At 42.4% G+C, this 17,898-nt stretch overlaps 1 protein-coding gene across 1 annotated transcript in view; it reads left to right on the forward strand.

Annotated features, from left to right (window-relative positions):
* The window catches only part of med13a (mediator complex subunit 13a), a 136,390-nt gene that overhangs the window by 83,625 nt on the left and 34,867 nt on the right, over positions 1-17,898 (forward strand). Inside the window, 8 exon segments of the mRNA XM_034683752.1 lie at positions 1,934-2,079; positions 10,757-10,957; positions 11,058-11,249; positions 11,385-11,547; positions 13,950-13,966; positions 13,969-14,056; positions 16,589-17,232; positions 17,235-17,337. Of these exon segments, the coding sequence (XP_034539643.1) occupies positions 1,934-2,079; positions 10,757-10,957; positions 11,058-11,249; positions 11,385-11,547; positions 13,950-13,966; positions 13,969-14,056; positions 16,589-17,232; positions 17,235-17,337 (1,554 nt within the window).

Here is a 17,898-nt window from a genome sequence, read left to right on the forward strand (position 1 = left end):
AAGCACTGTATTGTGTGTTTTTTCCCGCTTTTTTTTATCTTTTGATAAAAAACAAACAAACAAACAAACAAGGGCCTGTGTCCACTTATGTACCATTAGTGGACACAGGCCCTTATTTGTTCTGATTCAGAGCCCTTGCCACAAGTGTGTACACTTGCTAGGTTATAAAAGTTGTTCTTCAGCACTTCAGCTCTAAGCTATTTGTAATACTTGTGACAATTTTTACTCACCTCCAACTCATGCTGTAATGCATACAGCCCACATTCCCGCCGTCTCCATGACTTTCCCATAATCGTTTTTCTTTTTTATGTGTTTTTCGGAAAGTAGAGGCCGAAAACAATCATCATTGCTTCTTCCTGTTAGTCCGCCATGTTTGTTTTCACCGAAGTCACAGTTTTACTACGCGAGATTTGGAATATTGAGCGTGATGAACCTGATACTCTGCTTTAGAATCAGTTACTGTGTGGTGTGCTCCGTAGTGCACACCACACACTATAAGATCAGAAGAGAGAGATCTTGTGTGATCTGTCTTTTGTTATCATCAAGTGTGTGGGTCTCTAAATGTGTTAAGGTTTGAAGAATCCTGTAATGTGTGCCAGCCCTTAACTGAACCTTCATGAACCCTGCATAGTTCTAATTTCATGAGTGGACACTGACGAGAGTTGCAGTGGTCCACGTGTTGAACCACTTTCAACCATGAATGCCACAACATGGAGCAGCCGATGCTGAGGGTGGATTTGCAACTTGGGATGCTGAAGCTGCTAATGCTGAACTATACCGGTGCTCTGTTCGAAATTGGATCTACTGCTAGCAGAAATGGAGCGACGCCTGCGAGCTAGTTCAGGCAGACAACTCGAGCTGCCATGCCATACACGTCACATGTCCCACTCTCTTATCCATCATCCAATCCTGCCCTCTGCCTCTCAAATTGGCGGTCTATTTAAACTGGGAAAAATCTCCCATCTCTCCCTCTGCCTGTCAACGACTCTGCTGCTGCATGCATTGCTGATATTTTCTTCTTCCCCGCCGCCTCCCAGCTTCCACCTGCAGGCTCCGGGGGTGTTTAGTATGTTTTGCTCATCACTCCTCAAAGTCTGCATGTAAACTTATCTGCAGGGAGTGATGAGGCTGGAGCCTGGGCGCCAAACATGAATATGTATTTGCTGCTAAAATAAACAATTTAAACGTGAGTTGTCTGACTGAAATGCAAGCGAATGGACACAGGCCTTGAAATGAGTGATAGACAACTTAATAATATACAAACAAAATGTAGAGAAAAAACTGTCTCTTTCCATCAGGTGCTCCTTAAGCTTGTAGAATAATACATGTGTAGGCATAGAGGATAATTTGAATATTTATAACAGATAACAATTGTTTTTTTTTTTTGCCATGTAACTTAACCCTGCTCACATATGTGTCAGGTACTATGGGAATTACTGCCTTACTTGCAGATATTTGTATTCTGAGTACAATATCAGAAAATGTGATTTGTCACGCATCAGAACGATGTACAGTTTATGTTGCGTCTTTGTATCAACCAGAGAGCGTAGAGATTACTTGCATCTTCTTTTGTCTATCTGTTGCTGCATCTTTTCCATCAATAGTCTGTGTCATGATGAAGCAGGATAACAATGTAGCGAGAGACTCCTTGTAGCCTTTGACAAAAAAGACACTGGCTTTTCCTTCATATTTTCCCTCTCTACTACTCCTCTACTAGCAAACTCTTCTCTTCTTTGTCTGTGAGCAGAACATGAACCAGACTATTGATCTCTCCCCTCGCAGCAGCCACTTCTCCACCTCACACCCTATTTGAGTTGTTCATTGCAGATAGCAATTCTTTTCAAAGGTGCATATTAAGGCTGTATGATACCAAACCACTCATCTCTTTCTCTCCATTCCTTTCCCCCTTCCCTCTTTCTTTTCTTCCTCACAGTGAACACCTATCATGCGCCTTCACCTTCTTCTTGCACGGAGAGAGCAACGTCTGCACCAGTGTGGAGATCAACCAGCACCAACCTGTCTACCACCTGACGGAGGAGCACCTCACTCTGGCTCAGCAGGCGTCCAGCCCCTTCCAAGGTGAGTTCCTCAAATCAGGACAGCTGGGAAGAGTTCAAAGGCACAGTTTGAGCTGAAACAATTAAAGAAAGAAGACACTGTGTTCTTTGTGAATGATGCAGCCCATGAACATGAAATGAACTTTGCCTCAGGACATCATTTTAAAAAGTTTGGTTTGATTCACATCACTCCCTAAAATTTGATCTGGCAAGACATATAATTACAGCTCAGCTCTGCTCTGTTAAAAATCTGATCGTTGCTGTCTGGAATACTCAATGTGACAGATAAACAAACACACTGCTTATTTTCATTGAGAACAATGAAGCTAACTTCCATGTCTGGCTTTTTGTTTTCCATTTTCTTGGAACTCTTCATTCCAAAAATGTAAAGCCTAAATCATCTGACTGAACCAAGTATAGCTCCTCTGATAATTGCATGTTTGTACACACGTCTATGCACTCATTTGGCCAGATCAGAAGGTAGTTTTGTGTTACCAGTCTTTTCTCTCCGGCTTTGTGACTCAATTCGAAATATAATATTAGCTGATTACAATCTTTCATAATCTTCAGCTTTATAGAAGTCAATTTTGGGATATTTACTGGATTTCAATATTGATTTTGTCCAAAACTTCCCTTCAAATCAGTGAAAAAGCACCAGAGCAGCCAAATCTGACCCCAAACATGCAAAAAGAAAATGTTACAGCAGTCTGAGTTTGAAAATTGAAAATGATAGCTTAAGTTTTGCTCCTGACAATAAGAAAACTTGTGTTAAGTTACCCATAAAATAATGTTTTTTTTTTCAACATATAAGCTGCCAAACTTGTTGAAACTCTTGGGTGGAATTTTTTGATTTATTTAATCTTGGTGCCACCATAACCAAAATAGAGAGTGGGGGATTGACATGTGGGAAGGAGGCTGCAGGCTGGAATTGAACCTGGGCCAACTGCTTCATGTGCCGAATGATTTAGCCGTTAGGCCTAATCCGTGCCCATCCTCCTCATATGTGTCTGAAACCAGGATGAAATCTGAAATGTTTTTGTACTCGCATAAAAGTTGTGATTCTGAGAAACAGTCCTTTGGTAAAAGAACAAGTTAATCCTCAGCATTCAAAGGCGCCATTAAGCCCCGAGTCCTTCTGGCTGTTTGTCTTTTACCCTGCAGAGATAAGGTGGAGTTAAAGGGAAATCTGCTTTCTAAACAGTTTCATCCATTATTTTCTTGTGAACATGAAATGCTCGGTAGGTGCAGTAGTGTAATTTTCTAAATGAAGTATATTACCATGCTGTGTCTGTTTAGTGACGGCTGCTGTTGCCAAGTAATGCATGTACAGTCTTCTGTCAGGCTGTAGTTTTTTACAGATTGGCATGCAGCCAGTAAAAAAAAGAAAGCCTCTGTAGTCACTTTAAATTATAGTGTGGTGTAGTTATAAAATGTGAGGCTCTAATGATATTCCATCATTGGCTCTAAATGCATTACCCCGCCCTTAGCCAAACACTATGTAATCCCCCAACCATTGTTTGCATTTCCACTCACTCAAATGATAATGTAATGACTGTGATACCCATTCTGACTTTTTTGAAGGAAGGAAATTATAGGCTTTCAAAATATATTAGGATTAAATTATTATACAGAAGTATAGAGCACTTATCCTGCTGGTATTTGTATCAAAAAATGGTGTTTAGCATAATTCAGCTGTCCTTCCCCCGATCTTTCCCTCTGAGCCGCAACATGCCACTTGAAGTAGATTCAGAACAACAAGCATATTTTAAAGCTGTGTAGTTTTAAAGACAATTAGATGTTGAACATAAAAGGAGAAACTATAAGACTTATCATGGTGTTGACAATAACTTAACAATGAAGATTGTCAGATTTCAATTGGATTAGTAAGAATGATTTAGTCCAGAAAATTCAATTTAATGACTCTGACAAAATGTTTCCTCTTATTCATCGTAGCCAAACACATGTTTTCAAGGGATTTTACAGATTATATGGGCAGTACATCTCCAAAAGAGGTAGACTATACAAGGGGGATCATTTTGATGCAAAACAAGGTAGAGGTGAGGATTGAATCGAGTTTTTTCAAGGACCTTATGCTGGATTTCTCAAACCTTAAATTCAGTAACTCGTAGTTATTGATTCTGCTATCAAGTCTCTTTGGTTCTACGATGTTGTGTTTTATCTCGTCACATCTAGCTAAATTTACTTGTCGTACAAACTGACATTGTCTAATTACATTTTAGAAAACTCTGCAAAAAACTCTGGTAGTCATTTGCTTGCACAATTGACTGATGGTGAAAAGACATCTAAAGTTTGGCGACATTCTACCATAGCAAAATATTTGATTTGATTTGATGTCTTTATTTCGAACATGTAAAAGTAAAGAAAAAAACCAAACAAAAAAAAAGGATACAAGTAGAAAAGAAGAAATAGTTATACAAACATACAAGAAAAAAAAAAATTGTTTTACAAAAGAAACAAAAACAATGTTAAGCACTGAAGCATTTTACTTTACATGTGTGAAAAGGAGTAGGAAGAAGTTAAAACTTATCTAATCCTACCCCTCTATTCACTATTATCTGGCATTATACTAGTGCACTCCCACAAGTCAAATCTTCATATTAACACTGACAATCAAAAGTAAACTCCTCGTGATTCTCAACACTAGTCTTCCTCCTTGTACCTAATGAAAATAATTTCTTTATACTTTTTCTTGAACTGGATTATGTTCTGACATTGCTGTAGCTCCATATTGAGCCTGTTCCACAGTTTTACGCCACAGACTGAAATACAAAAACTCTGAACACTCATCATCTTTAATCTTAACTTCCCTCTGAAGTTATAACCCCCCGCTCTTTCAAAGAATAATCTTTGGATATTTCCTAGAAGGAGATTTGTCCTTGCCTTATGCATAATTTGTGCAGTTTTAAAATCTACAAGGTCAAATAATTTCAATGTTTTGTGTTTGAGGAACAATGACTTTGTGTGTTTACGGAAATCAACATTGTAAACTATTCTGATGGCTCTTTTCTGTAGGACTGACAGTGGTTGCAGGGAGCTTTTATAGGTGTTTCCCCAAACCTCAGTACAGTAACTGAGATATGGTAAGAAGGATAAAAAGGTGAAATGCAATTTATGTTGCTTAACTATTTTTTTGCAAAGGGGGAACACAACCTTTATGGTCAATCACATCAGCATTGTGCAGTAAATAAAACAAAGATGCAGCAACTCTGACGAACTCATTCAACTCTGGCTGCTGCTGCTGCTTCAGGACCGCCAGCCTCCGCCTCCACTCATAGCAGCTTTGGTAATCACACCCCAGCTTTGTAGTCCCGCTAGCTAAAATTGGTAATCCAGTGTTAAAATCTGTGTTGAAACTGGCCGCATAAAAGCTCTTTACCCAGCTAAACAAGATGACAAAAGTTACATCATGATGTGTTGAAGGACAGGTCAGTAAAATCCCCAAAAACATCATCAATAAAAGTAGTTGTAGTTCTGTCACAAGTGTATTGTTGCCATGTCTTTCTTCGTATAAATAGAAAAGTATTGATAGTAGAATCAATAAAGACTTGGATTCTTAAGGAGGCTCGATAATGGTATCAATATGAATAACTGTTAACAATCCTCATCCCTATTACCAGATTTTCCAAACATCCTGCAGGGTTTGTCACATCTTTCTACAAGTTTATCTTTTTCTCCTTCTCACCTTTCGTTGGATAGAATTGATTCTTCTTCCCGCTCTCTGTTCACCCTCTCCAGAGTAATAACACCCATCACTTCCTCAATTCACCTCAGTAATTCCTGGATAACCAAACCAACCCTTAACTGCCTCTGGAGTGATCCTGAAGGGAGCCCATACTAATATCCCGTCTAGTTAAATACCTGTGCTTGAATGAAAATACAATGATTATTGAATCCTGCCTTATGGATCCCTTAAAGGGATGTTGATGGGTTCTGTTAGTCATTTAGGATGATCATATTGCTCCCTAGCTGCCAACAGGTAGGTTAGCTACTTATGACTCATTTTATTGGTAAGTGAATGCCCTCCCCTGCACAGTTATCTTCTTTTCTATTTGCCTTGGTCATGCAGCTCAGGTCTACTTAAACGTATAAGCCGACACACCTCTTCTTCTTCTGCTATCAGATAACATTGCCTCAGTTAAATTGCTTGTGATCCTTGTAGATAATCTGGAAATTGGACTATGAAAATTATATTGATTCTCTTTTGGGCAAAACACCCTCAGGCGCCCAATGTGAAGAACCGCACATTTATATGAACCCCAATAAAGCAGCTACTTGTCTCCACAGTGTGTGAGTGTGTGTTTTATAATCAGCGCGGGCGGGCTGTGTGTTCACCCTCTGAGTATGGTGTATGTCAACGTGCAGGTGTGTGTCTTCACCGCCGCAGTGCATCTCCTCCTGGCTAACCAAGCATAGCGTCGAGGAAGGGCTGACTTCCATCCTCTTCATCCATCCATCTCTCCCCTCCCCTACCATCCCCCTCACCTCTGCCAAGCATGGTTTACTGTGCGGCAGAGCGCTCCGGCAGGCAGACCTCTCCAGGATGTGACCTCATAAAAGGGCGCAGAGTGAATGTAATGAACTCTCAGCCCATTACACTGATCTGAGCACATTTGACATGTCTTCAGGGAGCCGCAGATAGACTCGTCAGAGAGAGAGAGGGAGAGAGGAAGAAGAAGGGATGTAAGGGAGGGCGCGGTGGCGTTGGTGATGGGGAAAATGTAAACCATTTCAGTAATTGTGCTGAATTTGATCTCTCTTCCACAACTTGCCTCAGGTCTTGGGAGTGTGCATGCAGCTGGAAACACAGAAATGAAAGGAATAAGGAGCAGGGTTGAATTTAATTAAGGTTGATATGATCGACCATAGCTGCATGTCGTTGTGTACCGCAACATAAATAACCTTTTGTTCTGTCCTCTGTGGAGTTGTTTCTGCTGAGGTTGTGTGTTTGCAGGCCAAGGCGAAACCTCTCTCTGAGGGGCGTGTAGGATGAAGTGAGTCTAGACTACAGGATGTTTCATACTTAAACTATGAAAAACGTTTCACCTGGCTTCATTTAGCATGGGAAAAATAATATTACCAAACTTCTCCTGCTAATGCTCACTAGTGCTCTAACATCACCACCTTGTTACTTATCTTGCACCACCAGCTGCCAGTTGCTTCCCTAAATCATCCTGAAGTGTTGGATCCATATGTTAGATTATTTTTTCTTTCATAAAACCAATTTCCGCTAAACCAACATGTTTAAAGTTGTAATCCCTCACATTTTAGTCCAAGCTGATTCAGTCACATCCATGGTTACTGTGGTAACAGGTGCATAGAAAACACTCATTGTGCTGTAGTTTGTCAGAAATACAACAGAAGATCAGCTGGGGTATCTATTTACAGCACAAAAATAACAAGCTAATTTTGTTCTCATAGAGGAATCCTGTAACCACGCTCTGATTTGATGTTACAAATAGTGTGGTTGGTTTTGCAAACAGCAGAGCGATAACCATGCAGAAAGGTAGATATGCAGCCTGCAGCTCTCCAGCAAACAGCTCCGAGTTGTTCCTTTAAACCCTTTTAATAATGAAGCTGATCCACCGAAGGAAGAATTGCAAAACCTATTAGTGTTGTTTGTAGATGCATATTCTATGAATGATAATGCTCTGCACCAGATGCTTTGAGGAATGTATTTTGCATCACCAGACGAACTCTTTTCATGTGGAACCAGATGTCTGCTGATGAAGTTTCTCTGTATACTGCGAGCGTTTTCACCTCTTGGTGCACTCTGGAACCAGACAAGGTTCCTACTTTGCTTAAGCAGTGGTTGTAGTAAACAATGTGCTTTGCATGAATAGTGAGGATGCAGGATAAATCTCAATTTCATCATGAGCATTCACAAACACATCACAAATATCTGACTTCATTGATGTGACTAAGAACCATTTGATGTAGATAAACAATGCTCTCTCACTCAGGATGTGTGAATGTTTTGATGAAGCTCAAGTTAGCCGTCAGCAACTCTTAGATAACTGTTGCCTTGTTAGTGCTTCAAAAACTGGGGGTCTTTTTGAAACATGAGCATGAAACATCAATCAATCGATCAATCAACCTTTATTTGTGTAGTGCCCAATCACAACAAACGTTATCTCAAGACTATTTTACAAACATAGGAGGTCTCGACCACTCTAAGTCAGATTATGAACAGAGACCCAACGTCAAGAAAGGGTAAGACTCAGTCTTACCCCACCTTAATTCATCATGACCACTCGCATCGCAGTATTTAGCTAGTTACAGTGGCGAGGAAATCTCCCTTTTAACAGGCAGAAGCCTCAGGCAGAACCAGACTCATGTTAGACAGCCATCATGCCTCGACCGAGTTGGGCCTTGAAAGAGCGATAGAGGATAGTAAGAGAGAGAGGTGGTAGTGATGAGACGAGTAGTAGAAGCTGTTGCCGCTGGAGTCCAGCACGTCCGTATCAGCTGGAGTCTAGAACGTCCGCAGCAGGAGGACGTCTACAGCAGCTCAGAGGAACCTACGAGACAAGGGAGCTCAGGGACTCCAGAAAGGTCTATGGTTAGTAACTTTAATGGGACAGGCAGAGTTAAAGTAAGTGATGAGGGGTTTGGGGGAAGGGGGTGAGGAACCCAGTGTGTCAGTGCGCCAGTTCCCCCGGCAGTCTAGGCCTATAGCAGCATAACAAAAGCTGGTCCAAGCCTGAGCCAGCTCTAACTATAAGCTTTATCAAATGGAAAGTTTCAAGCCTAATCTTAAAAGAGGGTGTCTGCCTCCCGGACCCTGACTGGTAGATGATTCCAAAGGAGAGGGGCCTGATAACTGAAGGTTCTACCTCCCATACTACTTTTAGAGATTTTAGGTACAACTAGCAAGCCTGCATGTTGGGAGCGTAGTGTTCTAGATGAGTAGTAGGGCACTATGAGCTCTTTAAGATACAAGGGTGCCTGATTTTTAAGGGCTTTGTGGGTTAAAAGAACAGCAGGTGGGCACAGTCACATTAAGTTGCAGCGCATATGCACCCTTTTATATATGTTGTTGTGACCTTTCTGTACAGTAACACAAGCATCCATAAAGACATAAAAACACCCAGGGCCACTACAAAAAACAAAACAAAACACAACAACAAAGAAACACAAACTGGGGCTACTTATCTAAAAGACCAAAACACAGTCCAAAGTTGCAGCAACACCTGCAAAAAGAAGACTGCTCCAAAATGCACTCTTTAATATTTGGAAATATATAGACTGGCTCTAGCTGATAAAACTCATGCTCCGTAGATAGTATAATTTAACAACAGTTTGTTCCTGGTGTGCTAGAACACTTGCATGTTGACACCTTCCCTCTTTTCCTTCTTTTCTCTCTCACCATTTTCTCGTCCTGGAGTCTCCCTTTGGTCCAGCCACAGGATCAATACCCATGGACAGAGGCCATCCAGTTCAGTAATGACACACTAGAAAAGCAGCACAGAGAAGGACATTTACTAATGCTCCCTCACACACCCACCTCCAAACCTGTCAGTATGTCCCAGAAACATTTACAGCAGCTCGTCGAATTCGAATGTACGATACACACAGAGGAGGAGGGTGCATGCATAACAAGCTTGTGTGTGTGTGTGTGTGTGTGTGTGTGTGTGAGTGTGTGTGAGTGTGAGTGTTGTACATGCATGTCAAGTTGATATGCATATGATTTCTGTGCCCACATGTATGCATAATGCATGTTGGTTTATGGTCCAATCTGCATCCTCTGATGGATGTAGGTCTGTTCTATAAGCAGACTGATGGGCTCTCTGTCTGACTCCCATATGTCTGTGCAGTCAAGAGTGTTTGCCGAGGAGTGGCCCCTTTTTAAAGGCTTCTGTTTATGGGCTCTGAGAGGCCACCGCTTGCCAATAATTGGCGTCTGGATTGCTCTGTAAGTATTTGGCGAGTCAGCTGGGACCGACTAGGTCCAGCAGTGCTCAGGAAAGGTCAGAGCGCTGATGATTCGGCCCGAGATGGGAGAATGACAATAAAGGAGGGATAATCAAGATGAGAGGAATTAGAGTGTTGCAAGATTTAAAATAGAAGGAGATCATAAGAAGAGTCTATGAGAGAAATATGAATTTAAAAAGCACAGGCAAAAAGGCCCTGATGTCCTGGCGCTTGCACTGAAACTACTCTCCTCGTCACAGCAGTCGCTGGTTTTACTCCTGGCCACAACCATTTGCTGCATGTCCCCCCCCCCCACTTTCTTCCCCACATTTCCTGTCTCTCCTCAGCTGTCCCTTCTAATAAAGGCAAAAATGACAGAAAACACTGACAATGTAAAGGATTAAAGACGAGACTAGAGGAAGAAGAGGAAGATGGAGCAGAAGAGAGATCATAGTAAAGGAAGGAGAAGAGATGAAGAGCAGGAGCAAGAAATTAACGTTAGTTTGACATAAAAAGGAATGGAAGGTGGGAGATTAAAATGTACAAAGTATGTGATATAATGAAGAACATAAAAAGTTAGCATTTTGAGATTGAGCACTGTTTAGAAGAGCTTGATTGAGATGCAGATCAAAAGAATAACAGAAGACAAACACCTGAGAGTTGGGAGGAAAAAAGCCCCCAAGCTGAAGGATATGGAATGAAAAGAGGATAATGTAGAGTCGATGATGTCATTATGCTGACAAACATTATTCTGTCTTTCTCTCCAGTGATCCTGAGTCCTTTCGGCCTGAACGGAACACTTACCGGTCAGTCGTTCAAGATGTCAGATCCTCCCACGCAGAAGCTGATTGAGGAGTGGAACCAGTTTTATCCCATCAGCCCGAGCGCCAAGGAGGGTGTGTCGGAGGACAAGGCAGAGGACATGGACTGGGAGGATGACTCTCTGGCCTCCGTAGAGGTCCTTGTAGGTCAGTAAGCATGTTGACTGTATGTGAGCCGGCGTGTTTCAAGTGTAGAGCTGGATGGTTTGATTCCTGAACATCGCACCTGTTTGTGTGTGTGTTTCAGGTGGTGTGCGGATGGTGTACCCAGCATGCTTAGTTCTGGTACCCCAGTCAGACATCCCCGTTGTGGCCCCTGTGGGGTCCTCCCACTGCACTGCCGTCTACCCAGGTGGCCACCAAGTGCCTGCCCAGCGAGAGCCAGCCATGTCCCTGGTGACCCTCACCCCTCCCACGTCGCCTGAGGAGGCGCAGACAGGTAGTGGTACAGAAGAGAGCAAATGTATGAGATAGGAGAAAGAGTCTGAAGTGTGGTCTTAGAGGAAGGCTTTCTTTTGAACAGATCTATGATATTACATCAGTTATATTCTATCTCACGTTTTTCTCTCTGCAGTGGACTCTCACTCGGCCCAGAAGTGGGTTAAAATGCCTTCGTCCTCTGATGCGTTCAGCGTGGACAGAACGAGTCATCATGGAGGCAAGGTTCCTCGACGGCTAGCCAGCCATGTGGTGGAGCGCGTCTGGCAAGAGTGCAATATCAATCGAGCCCAGAACAAGTAAGTCTGTTATATAGGGATATGATAGTATCGTCAATATCGTGATATCACAGGGACAAAAGTAGGGGTGCAACGGATCAAAAAACTCACGGTTCGGATCAGATCACGGTTTTGAGTCACGGATCGGATCATTTTTCGGATCAGCAAAGAAAAATAAAAATAAAAAGAAGACAAGACAAATATAACTTTGTCCCTCCATTTATTTTGTAAAACACTTTGCCCATTAAATAAAAACAACATTCAACTCAAAATGTACTGCATGTGCAAAGCACCCTATCTGTGGGCCCAGTCCTTCCTTATTCACTGCATTTCATGGCATGGCAAGTGAAGGAGCAGAGGAAAATTTCACTCTATTCTTCTTTCAATCGCTGATTTTCACCGTCCACTTTTCTTTGAGCAGCAAACTTGGAACACACCGTTTGATTCTAGGGTCCTACAGCTGGCAAAGTGCCAACATGCGAACTGCTCCAAAAAACGAAAGTGAAAGTTAAAAATTGTCCTCGCAGCATTGAACTCTTAAGTGACCCAGTAACAGCCTGTCTGCGTATTGTTGACATGGAGACAAGTCCCAGTAAACACGCGGTGACCCGACCAAAACACAGAGGGAAGGAATAGTCCGGCGACCACAAATAGGCGGCCGGATGCGGTCCGCGGCCCGCGTATGGACGGCCTCTGGTCTAGTGGGTGCGCAACGGAATTTCATAACGTGGCTCAAGCACATTCAGCATTCACTGTATTTCACAGGGAAACCCAAAATGCCCATACATGTGACTTACAACATGCAGGAGGGTTTTCAAGTTCCTCTGCTCCTTCACTTACCACGACTACCGCTGCGCTTGTCGAGTGAGAGTGGATTGAACATGCGGTCATCACGTGAACACGCGCAACTTTTTTCATCAACCGATCCGCGGACTACGTCCGTGCCGAACCGTGGAGAGGCATCCGAACGGATCACGGATCAACGGTGATCCGTTGCACCACTAGACAAAAGTGTCTTAATACCTTCGTGGACCTGTGATGGTTTGAAACAAAAAGATCCTCTCAGCAAGACGTGTAGCTGTCAAGCGTCTGTGGAAGTACTTCAGTTTCCATGTGGCAAGAAATGAGAAAGAACAAAAGGTGACAGACAAACAAAACAGTATGAAAACATTACCAGACTGCTTGGACCTACAAGTATGAGACGCCACTTGGCCTATTGAGATGATGAAAGAAAATCCCACAAAATTCCAGCCTTGACTTGAGTTAATTCATAAAAATCGATAAATTGAAATGCAATCACTTAGCAAGCAAGTGATGCAAATTAGATATATGGTAGGTTTATGATATAAGGCTATAATAATCAAAGATATTATTGTCACTATTTTGATAAACAATATGCTCATTATTATAGTTTAAAAAATAAAAGCAAATGCTAATATTACAAAATATGCTTATGACAAGAGATGTTATCACTGTAAGATAAGAGATAAGATACTCCTTTATTCATCCCGCAACGGGGAAATTCACAGAGTTACAGCAGCAAACAAGAGGGTGTACAGTACAATAATTCCAACAAGAATATATATATTATATATATTATAAACAATATTATATATATAATAATAATATATATATATATATAAAACGTCCATCAGAGACGACAGCTTGGCCATAATTCTCCTGTCATCCACCACCTACACAGGGTCCAGGACTGATCTGGCCTCTTCACCAGCTTGTTGGTATTAAGTTGCAGAGTTAGTGCATTTTTAATTATTTTCCTCCCAGTAAGAATAAATGTTAAGTATAAATACTGATCCCTGTATACAGAAATACTCTTCTTTTGGCTCAAAGAGAAGTTGTTCGGTTCATGAACATTTATTCTGTAAACACTTTGCTGGACCCGTGTGTGGTATTTTCCTTCACCTTCTCGATTCACATATTAATATGCACTAATGTTTTATGTACTTAACCCTCCTCTATCATGCTTCACTGCTTAAAATCAGCCACAAAAATCAGTAAAAACCTGGACAGAAATAATAATCAGTGGTTATTAAAGTGAGGGTTGGTTGCAGCTTTGTCCCTTGGTCTTTTGTAATATTCACCGTCTGTGAGTCTGACACATTGGGAGCAACCCAGGATCTGCTGCCTCTTGACCAAGCACAGAATGTCAGCTGGAGTTAGATGTTAGCTTGTCAGCCAAAAAATTCCTGCTCCAGGCTTGGCGATGGAATCAGCCTCAGTACAGAGCTCATAAAATTCACCACTTAACACCAAAGCATCATGGGAAAAGGGTGTGCATTTAAAGATTTGTTTTTTTAATTTAAATAAAAAACATAGGTTCTTTTATATGAGGTTGTTTATGTAATTGAGCCTTAAACTAAACCTCATTAAAGCTGTGTTTAACTGTATTCTCTCCTCTAAAGGCGGAAATTTTCAGCCACAACAACGGTACCTGTGAGGAGGATCTGGCAGAGAGTGGCGCCTGGGATTTCGTAGAGCATTCACAGAGGTCATACTGCAGCTGCTCCAGGTCAGTCACTTCCCATGTGAATGTACCGTAAATGCAGGTATCGCTCATACGTGTGCGACCAAAGACATTTCAGAGAGGTTACACAGAGTCCACAGAGCTTTGAACACCAGCAGCAGGACTGAAGTCAGCAAATATCAGCAAGTTCTATCCACGTCTAGACCTTGACAAGCATATTATTCTTCATACTTTTCAATTTATCACTGTTTTGTCTAAATGACAGCTGTGCCCGCACCCAAACCTCTGCCCGGCTCTGTGTTTTTGTAAGTCACACACTCTTATCCGGACACTGATGGGAATCATATCAGGGAGAAAGAATAGTTTGACCTCTGATGAAGCACTCGAGGGAAAAGAGTGTGAATGTTGCAGGCATGACAATGAGCTCAAACATGTTGAGTGAATTCACATTTACCTGTTTTAAAAAGCACTGATGTGTTTATTTACTGAGACAGAGGGCACAGTTAAGGTTGAGGGTAGACTACTGTAGAGCTGCCACAATTATTCAAGAGGTTGACTGAGAGGAAGCTCATCATCAACTAGTTTTATAACCATGCAATCATCCAGTAAGCAGAAGAGTCTAAACATTTTTTCTTTAAGTATAAAGATCTGCTCCTTTCTTGTAATTTATTATGATTAATAATGGAAATAATGGACTATTTGTTGGACAAAGAAGCAGTTTAAAGATGGCATGTTTGGCTTCAGATGTTTGAAGAGTCCTTTCTTACATTTTTTTACTTTAAAAAGCCTCAAAGAGGATTTAATCATCATAAAATATCCCGATATTTTGATGATGGAATCAGTTCTTAGTTGCAGACCTAAAATATACGAATACTTGCTTCTACCTGTGTACTTTCATCTTTTTTGTACCACATTCAGCCCCATGAAAGGCTTTAATTCTGCAGCATGTTTATTTCTTCTTCATCCGGTTCAGATGAGATGTTGCGTACATTTTTCAGTCTTCAGCATTTCATTTTTTCACAGTTGGAAGCAGCTGTTTTCCTCTCATGTCTGAATGTAACCACGAGCTGTTCACTGCAGCCTGCAGGTCCAGTCAGTGAGCTGAATGCTCCACTAGACTCCACATGGGAAGTCTGATTCAATCTCATACATGGCTAACCCGTTCAGATTAATGGTTGATGAGTAAGTTCTTTTTAAGCTGAAGTTTGAGCATGTTTGGATTGGACGGTACCTTGTAAGTTTGGGCACATTTCCACCGGGAATCCGCCGTACTCAGCTTTTTATTTCCCACCTTAGAGGAGAGGAAAGCCAACTTGGACGGCAGACGAGAGCAGAGTGGATTGGGCCAGTCAGCTGGAGCATGTTAATTTGTTGGACGCCGCCCAACACTTTGGTGACACAGAAATGGGAAGCTCTCTGCGTTGCCAGTTTTAATGGCCATTAGCTTTGTTTTGTAGATGGAAGCCGTCCATGTGTCTGCTTATCTTGACATCTGATTGCCAGGGCAAGCTAGAACCCAGGCCTTTAAAGAGACACAGCTCTCTCGTCATCACCTTAATGTGTAACCGCAGCTCAAAGCCAAGTGGCGATAAAGGAGCACAGGGGCAAATGCTGGCCCAACAGATAGGCAGTGGTTTTAGAAGGATGGTTGTGACAGATCACAAAACCCGCAGCTCAGATCACAAAGTTTAATTCAGTTTTTGAATTAGAAGATGGTGAATGAAGGATGGGAGGTCTCAAAGCCTCTTCATGTTTTTGACCACTTCCCTTCCCACTGCTATTATATTTTACGGGGATATAAAAGGGCTCCCGGACATGTGTTAAAGTAGCCTGTAACGTGTTCAGGTATCAGTGTCGCTGTTTGAAGCCACACCACTCAAAGTGACCTCTTCCCCTTTGCTTAAAGAGTGTGAGAGAGAGATCAGAGGTGGTAGACAGCGGGTTTAGAGAGGGTGCTGTGTTAGGACCAGGAGATTAACACAATACTCTATATGATTGCTGCAAACTCTCTGCTCTGCATATGAGCACTGTGTTCCATCAGATAGAGTAGTGAAAGCAGTAGAGATACAGATGAAGATTCCACCGGGTCACCTGTTTACACAATGTGGTTAAATTTAATAATCAGCCCGCGGTTCTTGTGTTGCCAAATCTTCAGAGGTGATCCAAACGGATAACTGATCGACAACATTTCATTACACTGCACCTTGGCTGTGAACAGGTGAGCTGGTTTCATCCCAGATGTTCTTATCGGAGTGCCAACAGATGCCAAAGACCACAGTGAAGCCTCTGTATCTTGTTATGCGTCATCTGATCATCCTCATTTGGGCTTGGATGATGTACTTTCCTTTTTTCTTGAAAGTACTGAAATTGTTGCAACTTATTGTTTCTTTTGTCGGTGCTTTTTGTTCAGGTACAGGGAACTTCACATAAGCTACATAAGATCTGTGCATCATGAGAATATTTAAGTTGCAACTTCTCTCCCTCTCTCTGTTTTTCTCCCTCTCTCTGCTGCTGTTTTGCTTTGTGTCAGCGATGCCTCAGTGTCTCACCTCACCTTATTTGTCATCTTCCTTGCAGGTACAAATCAGTGAAGCAGCGAGCAGGCAGCACCCCAGGCCAAACTCAGTCTGCAGGCCAGCCCTCCCAGACTCCTACCAAGCACAAAGCCGGGGGAGAGAAGCCTGAGAAAGGTGACAAGCAGCAGAAAAGACCTCAGACGCCTTTCCATCATCGCAGCCTGACCTGTGAGGACACTTCGATAGAGACCGAGACAACAGCAGGGCAGAGGTTGGCCATGAGGGGCCAGGATGGAGGAAGATTCACAAGTATTCGATCAACAGATGTGTCCGCCATTCAAAAAGCCCCCCAGCTCCATGCTGGAGGTGTCAACGCTGGGCCATCGGAACAGGCCAACTCCCCACAACCCCCACCACTTAGCCCTCATCCCTGTGACCGTAGCGAGGAGTCAGGAGAGGGCATGAAGAACCCTTCAACCCCCAACAGCCAACACTTCTACCAGCCTCCCCCTGAGCCCTGCCTTGTTGGGGCGAAGGGTGGGGGCGAGGATCCTGGAGGGCAAGAGGGTCTCAGTCAGCACTTCCACTCCCATCACTGCCACCCTGTAGGTTCGACTTACTCCGAGCCTCCTGAGCCCACCGTGTATGTAGGAACCGCGGTCAACCTGGAGGATGATAGCTCACACACACCTTGGCGGTTATTCAACCTCCCCGCAGGAAAGAAGCAGAGCTGCCAACACCACTGCTACCGGGGGACAAACTGAGGGACGAGGCTGCGGCATCACTGGACAACCTGGTGTCAGTGACAGAGTGAGTGACAGCTGCGTATTAACAACCACTATTCAGTACCTTCTCTTTCACACACAGGAGAATAAATTGATGGTCAACAAGGCTAAGTGATCTGCAGGGGCCTGAACAATCTTCATTTGGAGAAACATGCTGCACATTCAGGAACATTGCACTTTGATAAAGATACAAAACAGTTAAATGCAAAGTTGGATACGCAGTGCAAATGAACAAGCAAGTGTTCTTCACATCCATCAATGATGCAAATCTAAAAACACACAAACACAGGGCACACATGCAATGATAAAATGCTGCAAATCCATACACAAAGGAAGTGCCCCCTGTGTCCCTTACACACATGCACTGAACTCCTGGATATTTCCTGACATAATAATCATAATCATAATAATAATAATAATAATAATAATAATACATTTTATTATATAGCGCTTTTAAAAGACTCAAAGACACTGTACAACTGTTAAAATCAATACATGCAAGGAACACAAGTCAATCCAAATCAAACAAAACAAAACAACAGTACAATTACAAATTAAAAGCTAGCTTAAAAAGGTGAGTTTTTTA

Source organism: Notolabrus celidotus, chromosome 5 (assembly GCF_009762535.1).
Source record: "Notolabrus celidotus isolate fNotCel1 chromosome 5, fNotCel1.pri, whole genome shotgun sequence".
NCBI lineage: Eukaryota > Metazoa > Chordata > Actinopteri > Labriformes > Labridae > Notolabrus > Notolabrus celidotus.